The 18,851-nt window shown below is 40.1% G+C and overlaps 1 protein-coding gene across 1 annotated transcript; it reads right to left on the bottom strand.

Annotated features, from left to right (window-relative positions):
* Positions 1-6,862: 6,862 nt before the first annotated feature.
* On the bottom strand, positions 6,863-13,459 carry LOC107597364 (poly [ADP-ribose] polymerase 4-like). The gene is made up of 19 exons (XM_016288383.1): positions 13,429-13,459; positions 13,296-13,339; positions 12,952-13,030; positions 12,705-12,842; positions 12,387-12,594; positions 12,197-12,267; positions 11,929-12,116; positions 11,740-11,839; positions 11,457-11,627; positions 10,714-10,794; positions 10,544-10,624; positions 10,352-10,447; positions 9,809-9,949; positions 8,752-9,697; positions 8,408-8,638; positions 8,211-8,314; positions 8,020-8,122; positions 7,549-7,681; positions 6,863-7,467 (listed from the first exon to the last, which is right to left on the bottom strand). The coding sequence occupies exons 3-19, from the start codon at positions 13,012-13,014 to the stop codon at positions 7,266-7,268; spliced, it is 3,057 nt and encodes a 1,018-aa protein (XP_016143869.1). The 5' UTR covers positions 13,015-13,030; positions 13,296-13,339; positions 13,429-13,459; the 3' UTR covers positions 6,863-7,265.
* Positions 13,460-18,851: the final 5,392 nt, after the last annotated feature.

The raw sequence follows: 18,851 nt of genomic DNA, 5'->3' as shown, positions 1-18,851 counted from the left end.
CTCACTCTAGCCCCCGGCCTCTGCTCACTGTAGACCGCTGCCGCTCACTCTAACCCTCCCGCCGTTCCTCACTCTAGCCCCCGGCCTCTGCTCACTGTAGACCGCTGCCGCTCACTCTAACCCTCCCGCCGTTCCTCACTCTAGCCCCCGGCCTCTGCTCACTGTAGACCGCTGCCGCTCACTCTAACCCTCCCGCCGTTCCTCACTCTAGCCCCCGGCCTCTGCTCACTGTAGGTGATGCTGTTTCGTTGTGAAAGTAAAACTACTTTGTTTGGCCTTCCAAAAGAGGACACGACCTGAAATCAGTGGTTAAGTTGTATTTACAACACTGTCCAGAACACTTCAACCCAAATATTCAGATGTGTGCAGCACATTTTATGGAGGACTGTTTCCTGATCCTGGTAGAGTAGACTACAATGCCAGCTGTTCTGACTCAAAGACTGTAAGTACGTCTTTTATATTTAAAGAGTTTTTATATTTTATATATTTAAAGCGAGTTTTTTGGGCAGTGTAGAGTAGTGCTTGTTGTTTGTCATTTCTCTGATCACAAATGCAGATATGGTTTTATGTTTACGCGGCGCGATGCAACGCAGCGCGTAAAAAGACAGTATAAGACATTATAATCCATAATTATGTCCCCACTGGATGCAACGAATGTATCTTTTCTAATGGGTTTTCATGTTTTTGAATCATCGCTCCAGCCTGACAGTGCATTATCACAATATGTAAGGGGTGTAACATTTCCGTCACACGCTTGAGGTATTCGGTCAATCACAATGCACTGGATAGCTGGCCAATCACAGCACACCTCGCTTTTTCAGACTGATGAGCGTTCTAAAAATCGACGCGTTTCAGAAAGGCGGGACATAGAGGAGAAACAATAACGTACAGTATGTGGAAAATAATGTGTTTTTTTAACCTTAAACAGCATAAACACATTTCATTACACCAAATACACAAAATACTGTTCTTTTTAGCAGTATCATATGACCCTTTTAAGCACAGCAAATTCCTGTCAGCTCCTTTACTGAGCTGTGTGTGATTATCTAAGCTCATTCTCACGTCATTGAGGCTGATTCTGGAGACAGGGACTGTCAGGATTTTATTAAGGGACCCGAGAGCTTCAGTCCAAACCAGCTCCACGAAGACACCAACTTCCTGTGATAATGTGCTGCAGTTCAGCTTCTCCTCCAACAGCAGCTGCCAATCAAAAGAGTGAGCAATTATTTCACATTAGACACGTTATACATATATCAAATGAATAAAATTAGATCTGCGTTGTTTATTTAACCTGCTGCAGGCTGTAGGATGCCAAGCGCTCAACCTCAGGGGGAAGTGTGTGTGTCTTTGTGAATCCCTCGGTCTCCATCTCCTTCATCAGCTGCAGATATGCTTCCACAGCATCGTCAGACGTCACACAGAACACAAGTTTGTTTTGAACCACAGCGGTCTATAGCGAAAGAGAGCCCATCACCACAAGACAAATTCAGCACCTCCATCACCATTTATGATTCCAATGATAACAAGGTGAATACAGTGCTATAAAAATACATTGTTTAATCTCACTTAATACTTACATAACCCAAATATAATGTAAAATACAATTCTCATTGAAAATACACTGCAACACAAGCACAAACATACATACAAATACAGAAAAAACACATATCACTCGAGACAAACATCTGTTCTAACAGAGAAAAAAGAGAATTCCTTAAATGAGGTACAAGAAACTCCTACCTGAACGGGGAAGGAATTCAGAGCCGGGATACGGCAGCTGTGGGGCTAAATTATGCTCCGTCAAAGGCAGGAGATGCCCTTGGTCCAGACAGCTCCACACATACTGCGTCCCGACCACTGGGATCTGGAGCTTCTGGATGCTGCGCTGCCGGTTACTGCTCAGGTCATTCACACTGCTAGTGACTACAAAAGAGCACTGGAGAAGATAAACGGAGGTCAGAAGATACACTGCAGCTCTTTAATGATTTTACCTACTTATTACCTACTTTAAGCATTATAAAGCATAAAGTGCAGTTACATCTACATTACAACATAAAATTAGTCGAGCATTAGAGTAGTTAATTTTAATCTTCTAGTACTGTTCAATCATTTTAGATTGAAAAATGTTGTGTTTCTATTTGCTTTTTTTTATTATTTACTTAATCAGAAGTAAAAAAAACAAAACAAAAACCCAACTGTAATCTGCATCTAGTCATTAATTGGATTATAAATGTTCCTGCGTTATTTTTTAACTACTTTAATTTAATAGTATCAGAGGGTTCAACAAACAAAATGTTTGTTAATTGTGTAAATGTCATTTGAAACCCAACTCTTTATCTACGTGTAAAAAAAACTCTGAGTACCCTTACGAAAAAGAAGTTTATTCAAGTGTGCTATTAGTATACTTCTTTTAAACTAAAAATAGGAAAGTATACTTTTAGTCTACTTTATGTACTTCTCAGAAATGGGTTTTATGTACGTCTCAGAATTATACTTAAAATTACATTTAAGTATACTTGACTTATACTTAGAAAAAATATATTTTAGCTATAATTGTGCTCCCAGAATCAGTGTTTTCATTGTTATACTGTAGGGGGCGCTAGTACACATTTTCTGTACAGAATTTCCAAAAAACACAAGTGAAGATGAAACCGAAACAACAGATGCTTCCACATGTTGTCACAGTCCGGATGTGTGGAGGCAGGCAGGACGACAAGGATTCCAATAATGAATTTTAATGTAGACACAACAAGGCAGGTACAGGTAGGTGAAACACACACACTCGGGGTAACATTCACAATAACCGACACCAATGCTCAGACAGACAGGAACTAATATGGGGTGGATAATTAGTGGCAGACAGGTGAGCACAATGATGGTGATTAACTAATGATTAGACGGGCTAAACCAACACAAGGGGAAGAAACCACAAAAAACAGTCCACAGGGGCGTTACATTACTCCCCCCTCCCGGAAGGTGCGTCCTCGCATCGTAGAAACCGAGGGAGGAGTGGAGGGGGACTAGGAGGAGGACCGTCCAATGGTGGAGGAGCCCGAGGCGGAGATGGAGACTCGGGAGGCCATGGCGGATCAGGGGGCTCGGGTTGCCATGGCGGAGCCGGGGGCTCAGGAGGCCATGGCGGAACAGTTCAGCCCAGGAAGGGATCAGTGGGCTCGGGTTGCCATGGTAGAGCCGGGGACTCGGGAGGCCATGGCGGAACAGGGGGCTCAGGTTGCCATGGCGGAGCCGGGGAATCAGGAGCCCTCCGTGGGCTTAACGGGGAAACAGGAGCCCTTCCTGGGCTATACTCGGGAACAGGAACCCTTCCTGGGCTGAACTGGGGATCAGGAGCCCTTCCTGGGCTGAACTGGGGATCAGGAGCCCTTCCTGGGCTGAACTGGGGAACAGGAGCCCTTCCTGGGCTGAACTAGGGAACAGGAGCCCTTCCTGGAATGGAACAGGGGACTCGGGAGGAACAGGGGACTCGGGAGGCCATGGCGGATCAGGGGGCTCGGGTTGCCATGGCGGATCAGGGAGCTCGGGTTGCCATGGCGGAGCCGGGGGCTCGGGAGGCCATGGCGGAACAGGGGGCTCGGGAGGCCATGGCGGAGCCGGGGAATCGGGAGCCCTCCGTGGGCCCCTCCGTGGGCTGAACTCGGGAACAGGAGCCCTCCGTGGGCTGAACTGGGGAACAGGGTAGCGCTTACGTAGCGCTGGCACTGGAGGGTGCTCTGGAGGAGCAGGCACAGCAAAGCACTTTCGAGGAGCTGGGACTGGAGTGAGTTTTGGGGCTGGAGCCGACACTGGAGCGAGCTCTGGGGCTGGAGCCGACACTGGAGCGAGCTCTGGAAGGCGCTTACGAGGAGCGGGCACTGGGGGGGCTCTCTGTAAGGCGCTTACGAGGAGCGGGCACTGGGGGCTCTCTGGAAGGCGCTTACGAGGAGCGGGCACTGGAGCTGGAACCGACACTGGGGGGAGGATAGGAGCAGTGAACTCCAGGGGCAGCGCCAAGTCCAGCAACGCTGAGAGGCCAGCGGCCGGTGGGCACGCTGGAGCGAGCTCTGGGCTTGCCACATTATCGTCCTTCGGGCTTGCCACATTAACATCCTTCGGGCTTGAGTGAGCCGCGGACGGCGGCGGACTGGTTCTGGCTCAGGACCGGACACTCCCCAGACACCGGAAGACACCTTCCCTCCAACTTAGTCCAGTGGTGTCTGGGAGGTCCACGGGGCGATGGTAGTTGGCCCCAAGCCAGAACAGCTGATTAAGGACGGCGTCCTCTAACGCCCTCACCGCTGCGAGCTTGCAGAACTCCCCGGCATACTCGTAGAAGGGGAGATCCCGGCGGGATATGGCGAGGACACGTGCAGTGATCTCCATGTTGTTGTTCGGTTATTCTGTCACGGTCCGGATGTGTGGAGGCAGGCAGGACGACAAGGATTCCAATAATGACTTTTAATGTAGACATAACAAGGCAGGTACAGGTAGGTGACGCACGCATGCACGCACAGAATCAGAATCAGAATCAGAAAGAGCTTTATTGCCAAGTATGTTTGCACATACAAGGAATTTGTTATAGTGTCACAAGCTTCCAGTACACTGAGACAACAACAACACACAGATAATAAAAGTGAGATGTGAATAAAATACACATGCATAAATATAAACCACAAAAAAAAAAAAAAATTGTACTAAAAATGCTACTACAAATATTTAATTAGTAAACTATCAGTATACCTATAAGTTCACTTTTAGTATAGATGCAGTACAAACTAAACATTTTGATGTAAACTAGTTGTGTACTCAAAGTTTACTACTGTTGTTAAAAAGGCCCGCTGCAAATGAACTTTTATTTTGAAATGTTCTGGCGCTCAGCCACTGTTTGAATGTGCTGTCAATGCAGCAACCTAAAGACACTAAGCTCCGCCCATTTCCAGCAGGTGGCAGTGATTAGCATTTGGTAGAAATAGCCCGCACAGAGTAGGTGAAAGCAGAATGGACTTGATGCTTTCTCAAGTTTGGTGTTGTGTGCGCGTATGTTAGATGAACCAAGTAAGTTTATTTATGTACTTCGGCTCTTGATAGCTGTGACCCTTCTGAATTTGTTTTGTTGATGTTCATTGTTTAAGGGTACTTTAAGTGTAATGACAGATTGTGGTCACGTATGCTCATTATTTTGATTGCTCTTTGAAGTGTTTTTTTTCCTACCTTGAATTGTATGGATTTATACGGAAGTTCTAAGCGGCCATGCTTTTTTTTTTTTCCCCTTCTTGTTTTCTCGTTATATCGACTTAATTTTCTTGTGATCGACATAAAAATCTTTATTGTTAATCATTAAATGTATATTAATAATAAATGTGATTTTATGTGTATAGGCTAATTTAATTCAGTGTTGTAATCTTGTGTTTTCTATATTTCTTTGTGGAAACCACACACACACATAGCTACACATGAATGCTCTTTTCAAACAGAAGCTTGTAACGCACATGATATCAGTCACAGCATATAATGACTACTAAAAATTACAAATTATATACATTTTTCAAATAAAAGGAAAATTGAAAGCGAGTTGAATCCAAGCAGCTCTAAAAGATTTTAGAATAGTTCTGCATCCTGAAGGCGCTCCGCCTGTGTTTGCGGTGTTGCTTTGATCATTTAAACATGCTAATTACACAAACACATGTTTAGCGTACTGTCTCTGGAAATATCAACCGTGATTGATCAGCCTTTATTTTTGTATTGTAGATGTTATTACTAGGCGAAGCAAAATTTGCTGAAATATCCACGACCTAGGCTACAGTAAGAGCACATGGTTTATCTGTCCATCAGATTGAGTTTTACTATAACAACAGTAGATCAAACAATCATTGTAAAAAAAAAAAGGTCGAGATACCGAGAACAGTGGAAAAAAAAAATGCATGGCCGCTTAGAACTTCCGTAGATTTACCTACTTGATTGATTTGTTTATTCTAATTTGTTGTTGGATCCTTTTGTTAAAGACCACACACATGGAAGCACCAAAGTAATGGCTTGCACTTACGTGCTCAACATTGATTGGACATTCATGGAATGGTTGTGGAGAAAATAAAAGCATCAAGAACCTTAAACTGCATCTTTATGTCTCTGACCGGACAACTGTGGTGAACTAGTCCCCCAACTGATTTAGCTTTACTAGTTTTCTTTAACTGTTATACTTAAGTATACATTTATATACTAGAAAGTGGGCCAATTTAGTCCCAAGGAGTATTGAAATAGTACACTTACACGTATACTACTAGTACACTGATACTTGTATACTTAAAAATATACTTGAAATTTACTTAAGTATACTTACTAAAATAAACTTGAAGTATACTACTTTTTGGTAAGGGTAGCTGCTCTTTTAGTTTTGATAACACAAAAAAGAAAGCTGGTGGGTAAGAGTAAAACATGAACAGAAACCTCTTTGTTGATGACATATGAGATGTTTCCTCCATTCTCCAGCAGAGCTAGTCTCAGTTTATTCTTCTCTTTAAAAGGCAGATTCTTCACATCTAACACCACAGTACAGTGGAGATTAAAATAATAGCATATTTGTCTCATTTTATATGATTAATAAAAACAGAGAAGAAAAATTTACTTAAGCCAGAAATTTTAATTTTCAGAATGTTCATTGATATCTTGAAAAGATTTGTGAATTTTGGCACTTTTTTTCCTATATAATGTTGACATAGTAATAAATACTGTACATTTTGTTAGGCTAGCATGTGTGGAAATATTCAAACCATGTGTGTTACAACTAACCCCCCCGTTACTTTGTGCCCCGCGCTCCCCGATTTATCTTTATTTAATGTATTTAATTGATTTAAAAAAAGACAGCACATACACACTTGTCAGTAAAACATTTCACAAGTAGAATTTAAGTTTTTAATGATAAAACAACATACTGCATCTACAGCTGTTTGTTGCTCTGCTAGGACATCTGTGTGAACTCCAGGAGAAATTACTTCATACTCCACTAAAAATCACAGCCACACTTGATTACAAGTAACTGAACAAATGTCTAGTTCTGAAAAAAAAGGTTAGCAAAAAGGGCACTTGTTTTCATATTTTCTTTTAAATGCAATGAAATTCAAGCATCTTACGAAGTCCAGGAGTCCAGATATACTTTTGAGAGCACTATAAAGCTCAAAGTCTCATAAAGACATTTATTAAGCAAGCAATATTAAGCAAACAGCAAGTGAAGCAAGCAACTGCCAATGAAGAGGGAAGTGTCTGTCCAGTTTCTACATGACTGATACACCCGTACGTCTCTCCAGAACAGGTTTGAGTGGGGAATATGGGTGTGGAGAATCACAGCCCAGTAGTTGACGTGTAGATGATTCCCAATCCCAGCCGATCTCCAGCCTGCTGCACATACACGGATACTGTCTGTCTGTCCGGCAGGCCCAGTCCACGGCCCTCTTCACTGCTTCCCAGTACAACGGTCTGAATGGAGAAGAGTAGAAAGTCATGGATCCAAAAATACAAGAGTAAATCACTGCGCTGTATGAGGACGTGTGCTGGTACCTGGGCTCCTGGGACTCTTTCAGCCGGAGGAGAGACTCGAGCAGCTGTCCCACTGCCAGCTTCTTCACCCGGATCAGCTGCAGCACCAGAAGAGTCGCCACCAGCCTCAGAATGTCAGCATGAGCCTTCACACCTGACAGACAAAACATGTGACTGATTAACTGACTCTCACTGACAAACTGTGCCTGAAAAATAAAGATGAGATTATTTAAAACTATATTCAGATTCAGCCTGATGCATATTGCACTTTAAACTGGAAAGCACGTTCTCAGTCTAGTAAGCTCTACTATGATTGGATGGTGTTACACAGTAAAGGCACAGGTGTTTTTCTCAGTCTGTCTGGAAACAGTTGTGATTAGTTGCTTTACGTGCCAGTCAGATGTCTCTTCCTGTCTAAGTGGGCGGTTCTTGTCGAGAATAAGCTGCAATATGGACCAGACCAGCAACAGGCATGTAAAACAATCTTCTTACCAAGAGAACGGATGCCTTTCTCCTTAAGGAAGACATTGGCAAAAAAGTCTACGTCCAGGTTGAGGAAGCTGCTCAGTCTGTCAGTGCACTCCCAGTATCCATCCTACATCCAAACACAATGCATATGTTCATATTCCCTCAATCATTTACATACTGTACGTAATCTAGTGTATTAAATCATATGTAAACACCTCATGTTGAAGTTCAAACAGCTTATTCCAGGCCACTGTGTGAGGTCTGCTTATTTGTTTTCCCCGAAATGTCCCTCTAAGCTTAGGAATGATTTTGGCTCCAGCATAATAAGAAATGAGACATAGGTTTGACAAATGGTTTTAATCCATCTGAACATTGATCAGTTATAGAACCTCATCAATGTGAGTCAACTTACCAGCTGCAGAAAACACAGGGCATTTTTGTTGTTGCTGAGATGCTCCAAAGCTAGAAACTGAGAAACCACGATACTGTTCAGGCTCAGTTGTCTTTTGCAGAACACCAGTAGTGCTCCCATATGCAACCGCATTTGACATGCCAATAGCATACTTGGGAACTGTAGGTTGACCAAAGAGAACAGAGTGAGCAGGAAGAGGGGGAGCCGGGGCGAAAGCGGCACTGTGTGTAGCTTCATCAGAGAAAGGACAGAAAGAGGAGACAACAATATAAAAAAACAGAAAGCTGTTTTTACTCCATCTCAACATTGATCATATGAAACCTCATCAGTGTGAGTCAACTTACTAGATGCAGAACTCAGAGTGGCTAGATTCTGAAGAGATGCTCCAAAGAGTCCAGAGTCTGAGAAACCAAAACCCAAAGACTCATTCGATTGTTGGAGGAAACCACCAAAGCCACCAGATCGAGGGAGAGAGGGTGGTGCAGACATTGCGGGTTGATCAAAGACAATGGGGGCAGCAGCCTTGTGCCTCCTGGAAAAAGATGCACCCACACTGCCAAAAAGAGTAGGAGGAGGAGCAGGGCTGGAAGTCATGGACATGAATTGCTGAGATCCAAGACGAGGAGGATGAGGAAGATCTGCAAAGACAGGAGTAGTTGAGGCATAACGCTCGGTGGCGAACTCTGTGGCAGAGGAAAGCTGGGTGGCAGGGGGAGGGAGACCCATGGAGGGAGGTTCCATTAACTCATGACGGCGACGACGACATTGAGGATGAAGAGCATCCACTGAGGCACCTATGGGAGCGTGGAAAGCAAGGCTGTAATCTAAGAGAGATTCCACTTCCTCATAGAAACAGGGAAGGTCAAGGAGAGGAGGCATCAGGGCTGTAACCTGGGAGGCATCTGGAGGGGGATGTCTGCCACTCATGGAGGCACCACCAGAAGGAGGAGGATGAAAAAGTCTGTTATCCATGTAGAGAGGTTCTCCTAACTCCTGTAGAAAAGGGGGACTGGGAGCATCCACTAATGCACCATGCTTGATAGCAGGGTGATGGTGATATCTTACAACAGGTTTAGTTTTCAGACAGCCTCTGAAAGTGTCAGTGCTACCTTCAAAACGTGGAGTGAGGAAGCGAGGAAGAGCACGGTTAGCTGCTGATGCTTGTTCTATAAAATCATTAACAGATATATAGTCATCCTCTGAATCATCATCATCAAAATCGGCTGCTTCACGAGCAGAACCCAGGATTTCTTCAGATGTGGAGCTACTGCTGCATCGCTCTGATTCCATCTGAAAAAAAAAAGTCAAAATCATTGTTGTGAATACTGAAGAGTTGAATACTGAATGATGTTAACTTATATCACATTACATAACAGCTGTAATAGAGCATTTTATTGTTACCGGTATGTCATCTTCAGCAACAATAATATGCACAGTCTTCAGCTTCTCTTCAGTCCAGCCCATATATGGCAAAATATCCACATTCTCTTCTGATATGATTTTAGGAATATCTTTGAATCCAGTGTCAAGCTCATTCTGGTCCTGCAAAGAGCAAATGAGGGCATTAATTAAAACAATTCACAGAAATTAATTCATGACATATTTGACTTATAATTACTTTGATTCTGCCGTTTTGTGAAAAAAGTGATTCCCTGTGTGTTCAGATGTAATTTTTTTTCTTTATTAACCATATTAAACAATTTCTGTGTGAACTATTTGTTATTATGGCATGACTACCTAGATACAACACACTATTTTTACAGATTTAATTACAGATTAATTATATACATTGGTGATTAAGTCCGTCAACCACCCGAGCTGCAAATGTTGTATTTCTGGGGAAAACAATACGATACTCAATACAGATTTGGCATTAATTCTGAAACTGGATGTTTAATTTTACATTATGATTAGCATCAGTCCCTACATTAGCAGTAATCATACCCTCTCTTCAATGGCGACAAAACTTGTGAACTGGGACAAGATGGAGAACTCTTTACTGAGCTCAATGATGTAGGACTTCAGCTCTGCTTTCTTTCCCTGATAGAAGAGAGATAAAAGACAGCAAGTCAAGTTCTTCTGTTAGCAAATCTGCCAATTATATAAAAATGATCCTCATGCAGCCAAATATTGTACCTCGTGTTCTGCCTCACTGTTGCCTAGAATGCCATCTTCATAGTCTCTGATGATCGCTCTTGCTGTTAACTTGTGAAGGAACTACACACACACACACACAACTCTTCAAACACCTAATGAATAACTGATGAGGTTTCAGATTATATGAAGTATTTAAGATGCTCACTCACAGTTCCCTTTGTCTTTTGTAGTTCTGTGGTGGAAACCATTGTTTTGATCTCTTGTCCACTCAAATCACCAAACAGTGTGGCCTAAACGAGTAAATATTACACAATTCAAAACAATAAATAACCACACAAATAACTGTGCAATTCAGCTAAAATGTATTAATATTTTACAGCCTTGATTACTATTACACAGTTGTCATGGTAAATCTTATGTTTTTAAACATTGTAGCCAAGTAGATTCAGTGAAAATATAAAATTAAAAACTACAATTCTGTAAAAATTTATATTTAATTATTTTCATTTATTATATGCACCAATCAGGGGACTGGAACTGGAACATTAATTTACATAAAATATTTCCCTACACTACTGCATGCCACTGGCACAAATATAAAAGTAATCTGTAAAAAACGTAAGTATTTACCTACAGTACATATATTTTTACTGAAATATTTTGATGTATCAATACATTCCTGATACATCTACATACAGTCTTCATGAACATTTTTCAGTGATTATGCAAATGAATTGTTGATTTAGTTTTAAATCAATTCATTGAAACAATTTGAACTGATTCATAAAATGAATAAAAACATACCAACTAACTGTAACACTGAAGAAACACTAAAATTACCACTACATTCATGATGTTGCCTAATTTGATTGTGAATATTCAATATATGACCCACTCCTAATAACAACTACAATAAGTAACAATGCAGTTTAGTAAAGTAAAGTCTGTCTACCTGAGTGCAGTGTGGCACAAAGCCGTATATCAGAGAGTGACAGTCACTGAAGAGGGCGTGAAGCTGTGAAGGGGCTTGAACAGGACGGGGCGCTGTGGGACTAAACTGCTGCCACTTCACTGCCACTGATCTGCAGCCTGGAGACTCAATACGCTGAACCTGAGCGTGCACCTGAAATTACCCACAAATATATTCAACTCAAGCCTCAGACTGGCCCATATTGCAAAGATTATGTTTCCTTTTAAATGATTAAAAAAACAATATAATAAAGAGAGTGATTCACCTTCTCTGTCCAAGTGTGTTTCATCTTTGTGTCAAAAAATTCATATGTTCCTCCACCTGCCTGAGCCAGAGCTCTGAGCAAATGACGATTAGCTGTCAAGCTAGACGAGCACAAACACAATCAAACTGTAGGCTCAGAAATTCATTGTAAGTGAAGGAGAAAAATAAAGAGATTTGTTTAAAGGCAGACCTGAGTCCGCAGGTGAAGAGGCGCGTGTGGCAGGAGTTTTCTCGGACCAGCTGTAGGGTCAGAGGCTGGTTCTGAACATGTCCATCAGAGAGCAGCAGGACGTTCCTCACGCCCCTGCAGGGAGGCAGCAGACTCAGGATCCGGAGAGGCCGCCACAGATCAGTGCTGCCACCAGAGCCGCTACACGACTGAAGAGAGGGAAAATGCAATGAGACGCAAAGGAACTGAGATTCAGAACCATCTTTAACCATTTTTAAACATTCCTCACCATAATAAATTTTCTGGCTGCTTCAGATTCCTCATCTAAAGGCACTGGTGCAGGAAAAGCTTCCTTGTAATCTGTAAAAACACACAATTACCCACAATGCTTCACTCTGACTCACAAGAATAATAGGGAAATGAAAATGTCCACGTGATGTTCAATAAAACAATATCAGATCGCTTCAGTGAGCACTAACCAGTGCTGAAAGAGATGATGTTGATCTTCAGTGAGCGGTCCAGAGATTTGAGGACTTGAAGGGCAATCCTGCGGGCGTTTAGCATGGCGTCTCCCCGCATGGACTTGGAGGAGTCCAGTAGAATGACCACATCGCTCACACTGGACGGACCTCCAGAGCTGGACACCCCGCTTGACTTAAAGTCTGGATAAAACACCAGCATGCAGGCCTGCAGGGATCAGATCATTATTGTCAGAGTGCGTAAGATGGAGAGAGGCAATTTTTGTGTGCAATATGCTCGCAATATAGGAAAACACATTAGAGTGATCATTTCTTTACCTGACTATCTTTATCCGGATGGTTCTCGACCCACATCCTGGGCATGTGGATATTAGAAAGACTGAAGGACACATGTAACCCTTCAGATCCTAGAGTCTGTCCCGGTAACGTGCTGATCACTGCCTTACAGTCTGTCCTCTGAATGGGGAAAACACTAATACTGTTAATACGGTTCATAACTGAATGTTTCTTTTTCTTCAGAAAATACAGTATTTAGTAAGATAATGCACAAAAGTGAATTAATAACCTTGGTTTTGATGCGGTGTGAAGAGCTCAAGTTGATGATCTCATAAGGCATTTCAATGGACATGGACAGAGAAAACTCCCTGAAGAATGAAAAACCATAAAAACCATACACTAAACCGAACAACGCAACAACCATGTAACCACCCACTGTCCAAAGTAGACCAGGTGCTACTGTATATAAAGCATGATGTTATAAAGGTTGAAGGTTAAGTGTTAAATGATGTTAAAACATGTGGTTTGCTACATTAAATAATTGGCTTTTATATTGTTACTCATCAGCAGGTGCATTTTTAGTGAATCTTTAGTGAATTTCCCTGTGAATTCTCCAGCGTTAGAGATTCTCACCCCTCTGACTGAAGCTCCGTCACACCAATCTTTTCAACAGTTGTCTGAAATGCAACGACTGTCAGTCAAAACACTGCAACAATCAGCAGGCCAAACAGGATTTTAAATAGAGTGACAAAAAAGACCATCGTACCTGAGTTGTCTGATTAAGGGCGGCGCTCTGTTGCCATTTGTTTTGCCTTGCCGGTTTCTGCGGTATCTGACCTTTGCCTGTTTTCCTGGATGTCTCCCTCTCGTCTTGCCCCTGTGATTCTGTCTGCTTATCGGTGACCTACGCTAGCCCTGGGACTATTCTTGTGTTTTGCCCGCCATATACCTGTTTGCCATTGTTTTGACCCTGCCTGTTTACCACGTCTCTTTAATAAAGCCTGCAGATGGATCCACACGTCTCACGTCTCGTCAGCCACGTTACACCCGTGGTCCACTGGTCGTGTCCATCACTGTTTTGTTGTCGTTCTAATTCATTAGCGGTTTTGTTTATCATTTTGTTCTTTTAGTTTTACTGCATATCTTTAAATTGTACTTCATTATATGTCTGAGAAATGGTCAAAAATAAAGAAAAGCCACGATTATTGCAGAAGAGAAAATTACTGAATAGACATTACAAAAAGTAACTTCAATCAATGTATAATCAGATATTAGATTTGTTATTAGTTTTGTTTTATTTTTCAGGATTGGTCTTTATTGTTTTTTGTATTCCTCATTTCCTTGATTGTTACATTAAGATTGCCTTTGCTATAATTCAGCACTCAAATTACTTTTTTCAAATAAAATAATGGCGTTTTTTAAGAATTACAAATAATCTGATTTTGGAGTTTGACAATGAACACATTGCAATCATGCTTGGAACGGCCCACATAAACGAGCCAAAATGCTTTACATGTCTTGAAATAATAATTTCTAAACATTAAACATTGACTGTCAGTCTTTATTCGCCTGCTTCTCGTTGTTTCTCATTAAAATTCATTAAAGTAAATCGTGTAAATTATTTTTTAAAACCAGTTGCTGTCTTCTGCTAGTTAGCGAAGCATTACAAAAAATATCTAAAATATCTAAAAAAATCTAAACTGATAAATAACAGATTGGAGATTAAAATAATAGCATATTTGTCTCATTTTATATGATTAATAAAAACAGAGATGAAAAATTTACTTAAGCCAGAATTTTAATTTTCAGAATGTTCATTGATATCTTGAAAAGATTTGTGAATTTTGGCACTTTTTTTCCTATATAATGTTGATATAGTAAGTAATAAATACTGTACATTTGTAACGAATCAGCTCATGGGAAATATGAATAATTAACCATAACTAGTTATAATTAATTATGAATATTTTAGATCCGCTGTAGATATTTAGCTGACCTCTCAGGGTCAACTGTCTTGTCAATTCTAAGAACGTTAATTTCCTGGTTAAAGGAAATAACTTTCTTACTGTACAATTCTACAAAAGCTTGTAGCATAAATCTGCATGATTAAGTGACTCCAGTTATGAGCAAACAATGAACCACGTCAAGTGTGATACAAGTAAGGTTTTATTAACTACATAAACACTTAAACTAGTCTAACAGACATAGCAATCATATGATAAACGGTGTAAAAATAGGGTGTCTTTCTATTTCCACATCAACACAAACACATGCAGGTAAACACATCGACTATTCTAAATACAGTAACTCAGACTTTATGCATAATACATATATTGATATATAAATGAAACAAATAAAATTATCTTTCTTTAGATATAAAATAATTCCAGCCGCTAGTGTTGTCATGTCATTATCAGACAGAAGAGCATCTTACCGAGGACCAGAGTCGAGTGAAGTTTAGATAGGAAGAAAATACTATTAAAGAAGGCGTAAATAGCGTGCAGTGTAGAGTTCAGTAAGTGCTTCCTGACCATAGACTCATACATAGCCTTACTTACAGTAAAGACACGCCCCCAATTCGGGGTCATCCAGTGGTCGAAACACAGTTTCCTGTGAAGAAACCGCACACCTTTAAACTGTTTCAAATGAATCTCCTTAAAACGACTGTTTATTTGTCATATTTAATCATCTCATTTCTACACCAGATTCTTTCTGTTTAAGGCTTCAATAAGTTAAATACGGAACATAATATGAGACCAACGCATGTCAGTATATATGCATGCAAACATAGAGGGGCGCTGCACCTCTCCAAACAGAGGCTTCTGTTGTGGGAGAATCCCAATGGTTCCTCCCTTTCCTCTGCCCCATCCACTGAGAACACGAAGCAGCGGATATCAGACACATCGTGTCTTGTTCGCTGAACAGCGGAGATTTTTCTCAATCGGTGGTGCTTTATAGCAGCATCACTCCATGTGCTCCGTTAAGCGTACATGCAGATATGCTCGGCACACGGTCTTTTCGACTTATGTACTCAGAAATGTGCCCATCAGGACAGCTGTCAGTCATAGCCATGCTTATCTTCTTCAAATATGTGTTCACATGCCTTTGCACAACTCCCGAGGAAACTGCTGCACTGCTGGCTCTACCTGTGCCTGCCAATAGGCATCCTGTTCTTCATAACGATCCTCACGGACGCTCGGCTCCTGAAGATATGCTGATGTACGTTTAGTTTAAAAAAGTTAGTTTAACGTTTGACATTCATTAGACATTCGGGTTTTTTGCCAATTAAACTCTTTGCAGCTTTTATGTTTTGAGCCCAAACTAACTCAGATAGACATAAATATATGCCCTTTGTGTTGCACAAGGCTTAATCTTTAGGATTTTTTTTTTTTTACCATTTAAATTAATGAAACAATTTAACTACGTGACATTATAATATAAAACCAATACTAAAATGTTCGGGATAACATTTTATCATGTTATCGCACAAAGCTCCGATTTTGGAATTACAATTTTATGTTTTTTATAATAATTTTACAACTTTTAATGTATGCAATATTATAAATCCATTAAACGACAACACCATTTAATCTAAAGGTATCAAACCAACTGTAAAATATTCAGAATATTATTCCTTCTTAAATGGTGTTCAAGTTTCATGGATATAAATGGGTTCAGTACTGTCAAAAAAATAATAATAATCTGAAAAACGAATCTTTATAGTGAATCATATTTAGTGATTTTTTTCAGTTGGTTTGATACATTTATCTCAAACTGTGTCAGAGTTTAAATAATTTAAGTGGGTACTAAATTTACCTTTAGATTAAATGGTGTTGTCGTTTAATGGATTTATAATATTGCATACATTAAAAGTTGTAAAATTATTATTCCAAAAACGGAGCTTTGTGTGATAACAGGTATGTTTTCCCGAACATTTTAGTATTGGTTTTATATTATAATGTCACGTAGTTAAATTGTTTCATTAATTTAAATGGTAAATTTTTTTTTTTAATTCCTAGAAATTAAGCCTTGTGCAACATAAAGGGCATATATTTATGTCTGTCTGAGTTAGTTTTGGCTCAAAACATAAAAGCTGCAAAGAGTTTAATTGGCAAAAACCCGAATGTCTAATGAATGTCAAACGTTAACTAACTAACTAACTTTACCGCCGTACAAATTGCGTGCAAGGATCTACCAACTCCACGAGAAGCAGAGACTCTAAGAAAATATGATAGTGAATCACGGGTAAATTTTATATACTGTTTTTTTTATCAGTCTGTTTTGTTCATTCTATTGCTATTCCTACATCTTAAACCTCTTTTATGCGTTCTGCATTAGTATATCTGTCATAAATAAAATGCTGTCCCTCCGAGAGAAATCAGATGTGCCCAATTTTATAAAGTTGCAAGAGAGAAAAACAACGCAAACAAATTATAATGAATGAAACAAATTATATGAATTAATGAATAAACATCCCTTGTCGGTTAGAACACAACTGCACTTGTTTATGCACAATTTTCTTTACCATAACCATAAATGTTTGTATGATATTTAAAATGTTAATAAAATTCAAGATTGAAAGTATTTGTATGGTGTTATTTATAATATTGTAGTATTTATTATAGTGTAGCACTTAGAAATATTTTGAATTAGCTTTTTATATGTTCAGATTTCATTTGAATTTAACTTCAAGTAAGTTTGTCATGCGCTTATGCCATTTTTATTGTTTGTTTAATATTTTTTGTAACTTTTAAACTTATTTCAGTTAGTTGCATGGGTGTTGCTAGGCCACTTTTAGGGGGGCTAAACTGATCTTACAACAGGACAATGATCCAAAAACAAACATAAAATCAAAGCAAAAATGGGTCACTGAGCACAAAACGAATATTCTGCCATGACCATACCAGTCCTCTGACCTGAACATTATAGAAAATGAGTGTGGTGAACTGAAGAGGAGAAGCACCATCATGCAGCTGGAAATCTGAAGGGTCTGGAGAGATTCTGGATGAAGATGATCTCTGATCTCTTGTCAGATGTTCTCCAAACTCATTAGGCATTATAGGTGAAGACTCAGAGCTGTTATCTTGGCAAAAGGTTGATGCAAAAAAGTATTGAATAAAAGGGTGCCATTAATTGTGGCCAACATGTATTAGAGAAAAGCATTTATTTCATAATGAGATTTCCCCCCCATTTTAAATTCTTATTCTTTAATGAAAGGTTATATTTTTGTATTTTTTTAAATAAAAGATCAATAGGATTAACAATGCAGATTTATTTTCACAGCCTTTTTTGATCATATTTACCAAGGGTGCCAACAATTCTGACCACGACTGTACATGAAAATGTTTGTAAAATGGCAAAGTTTTTAAATATCTGAACGTACACTCTTAACATCAGTCAGTCAAGCATTATAATATGATAATCAAGTATTATTTAATGATAGAACTTTAGTAATTAGAATTTAAACTTGATAACCATGTATGAACGCATTAGTCATTTTAACTGAACTGACTGGTGGTGGTGCTTTTTGGTCATTCAGTGTTTCTGTAAAAAATTGGGGAAAAACTAACAAAAATACTGATAAGATAATAATGATATGAATTCTATTAATAAGGATTTAAATTTAAAACGCACTAAGGATTAATGAGTGTTCACTCGAACTGATTTGCTGAAATCAAAACAGGGACGATACTAGGTGAGCACCAGCCAATGAGATTGCCGTTTGCGCATTAGTTCCGCCCACTACCGGAAAACCCCGCAGTTCTTAAAAACTGAAGAATTCCAAAGGAACTCCGTTATTGTGACAGGAAAATACAACAAAGAATATCGTTTACACGTAGCGTGTCAATTCTCTCTCTCTCTCTCTGTGTGTGTGTGTGTGAGAGACAAAGCAACAGCGAGCGCCTTCACACTAGAGTTTACGGTATGTCAAATACAGGTGTGCTGCGCATCCATTGAGATGAACTGAAAAATACCACAGATCGCTTGAGGAGAGAGAAACTCTGAAGCGCTCAGTCAGAGTGTTTGGCGAGTGAAAATATATCTGTGCTAATCATATACTCAGCCTCCAACTCACACACTGGCGAGTAAAATCTGAGTTTTCTCAGATTGTGTTTTCTGAAGTCCACAGTCAACGCAGCCATCTACCTGGACATTTTAGAGCACTTCATGCTTCCTTCTGCTGACAAG

This window comes from Sinocyclocheilus grahami, unplaced genomic scaffold (assembly GCF_001515645.1).
Source record: "Sinocyclocheilus grahami isolate Dianchi unplaced genomic scaffold, SAMN03320097.WGS_v1.1 scaffold231.1, whole genome shotgun sequence".
In the NCBI taxonomy this organism is placed as follows: domain Eukaryota; kingdom Metazoa; phylum Chordata; class Actinopteri; order Cypriniformes; family Cyprinidae; genus Sinocyclocheilus; species Sinocyclocheilus grahami.
The sequence above is the reverse complement of the archived record's forward strand: the minus strand, read 5'-3'. Positions and strand labels throughout refer to the sequence as shown.

Excerpts from the sequence above, each read along its gene's own strand:
- LOC107597364 (XM_016288383.1), bottom strand. The coding sequence starts at position 13,014 with ATGTCCATTGAAATGCCTTATGAGATCATCAACTTGAGCTCTTCACAC. Across the intron at positions 12,117-12,196 it reads CAGCCAGAAAATTTATTATG|TCGTGTAGCGGCTCTGGTGG; the intron begins GTGAGGAATGTT and ends CCCTCTCTTCAG. Across the intron at positions 9,950-10,351 it reads TTGTCGCCATTGAAGAGAGG|GACCAGAATGAGCTTGACAC; the intron begins GTATGATTACTG and ends TGCTCTTTGCAG.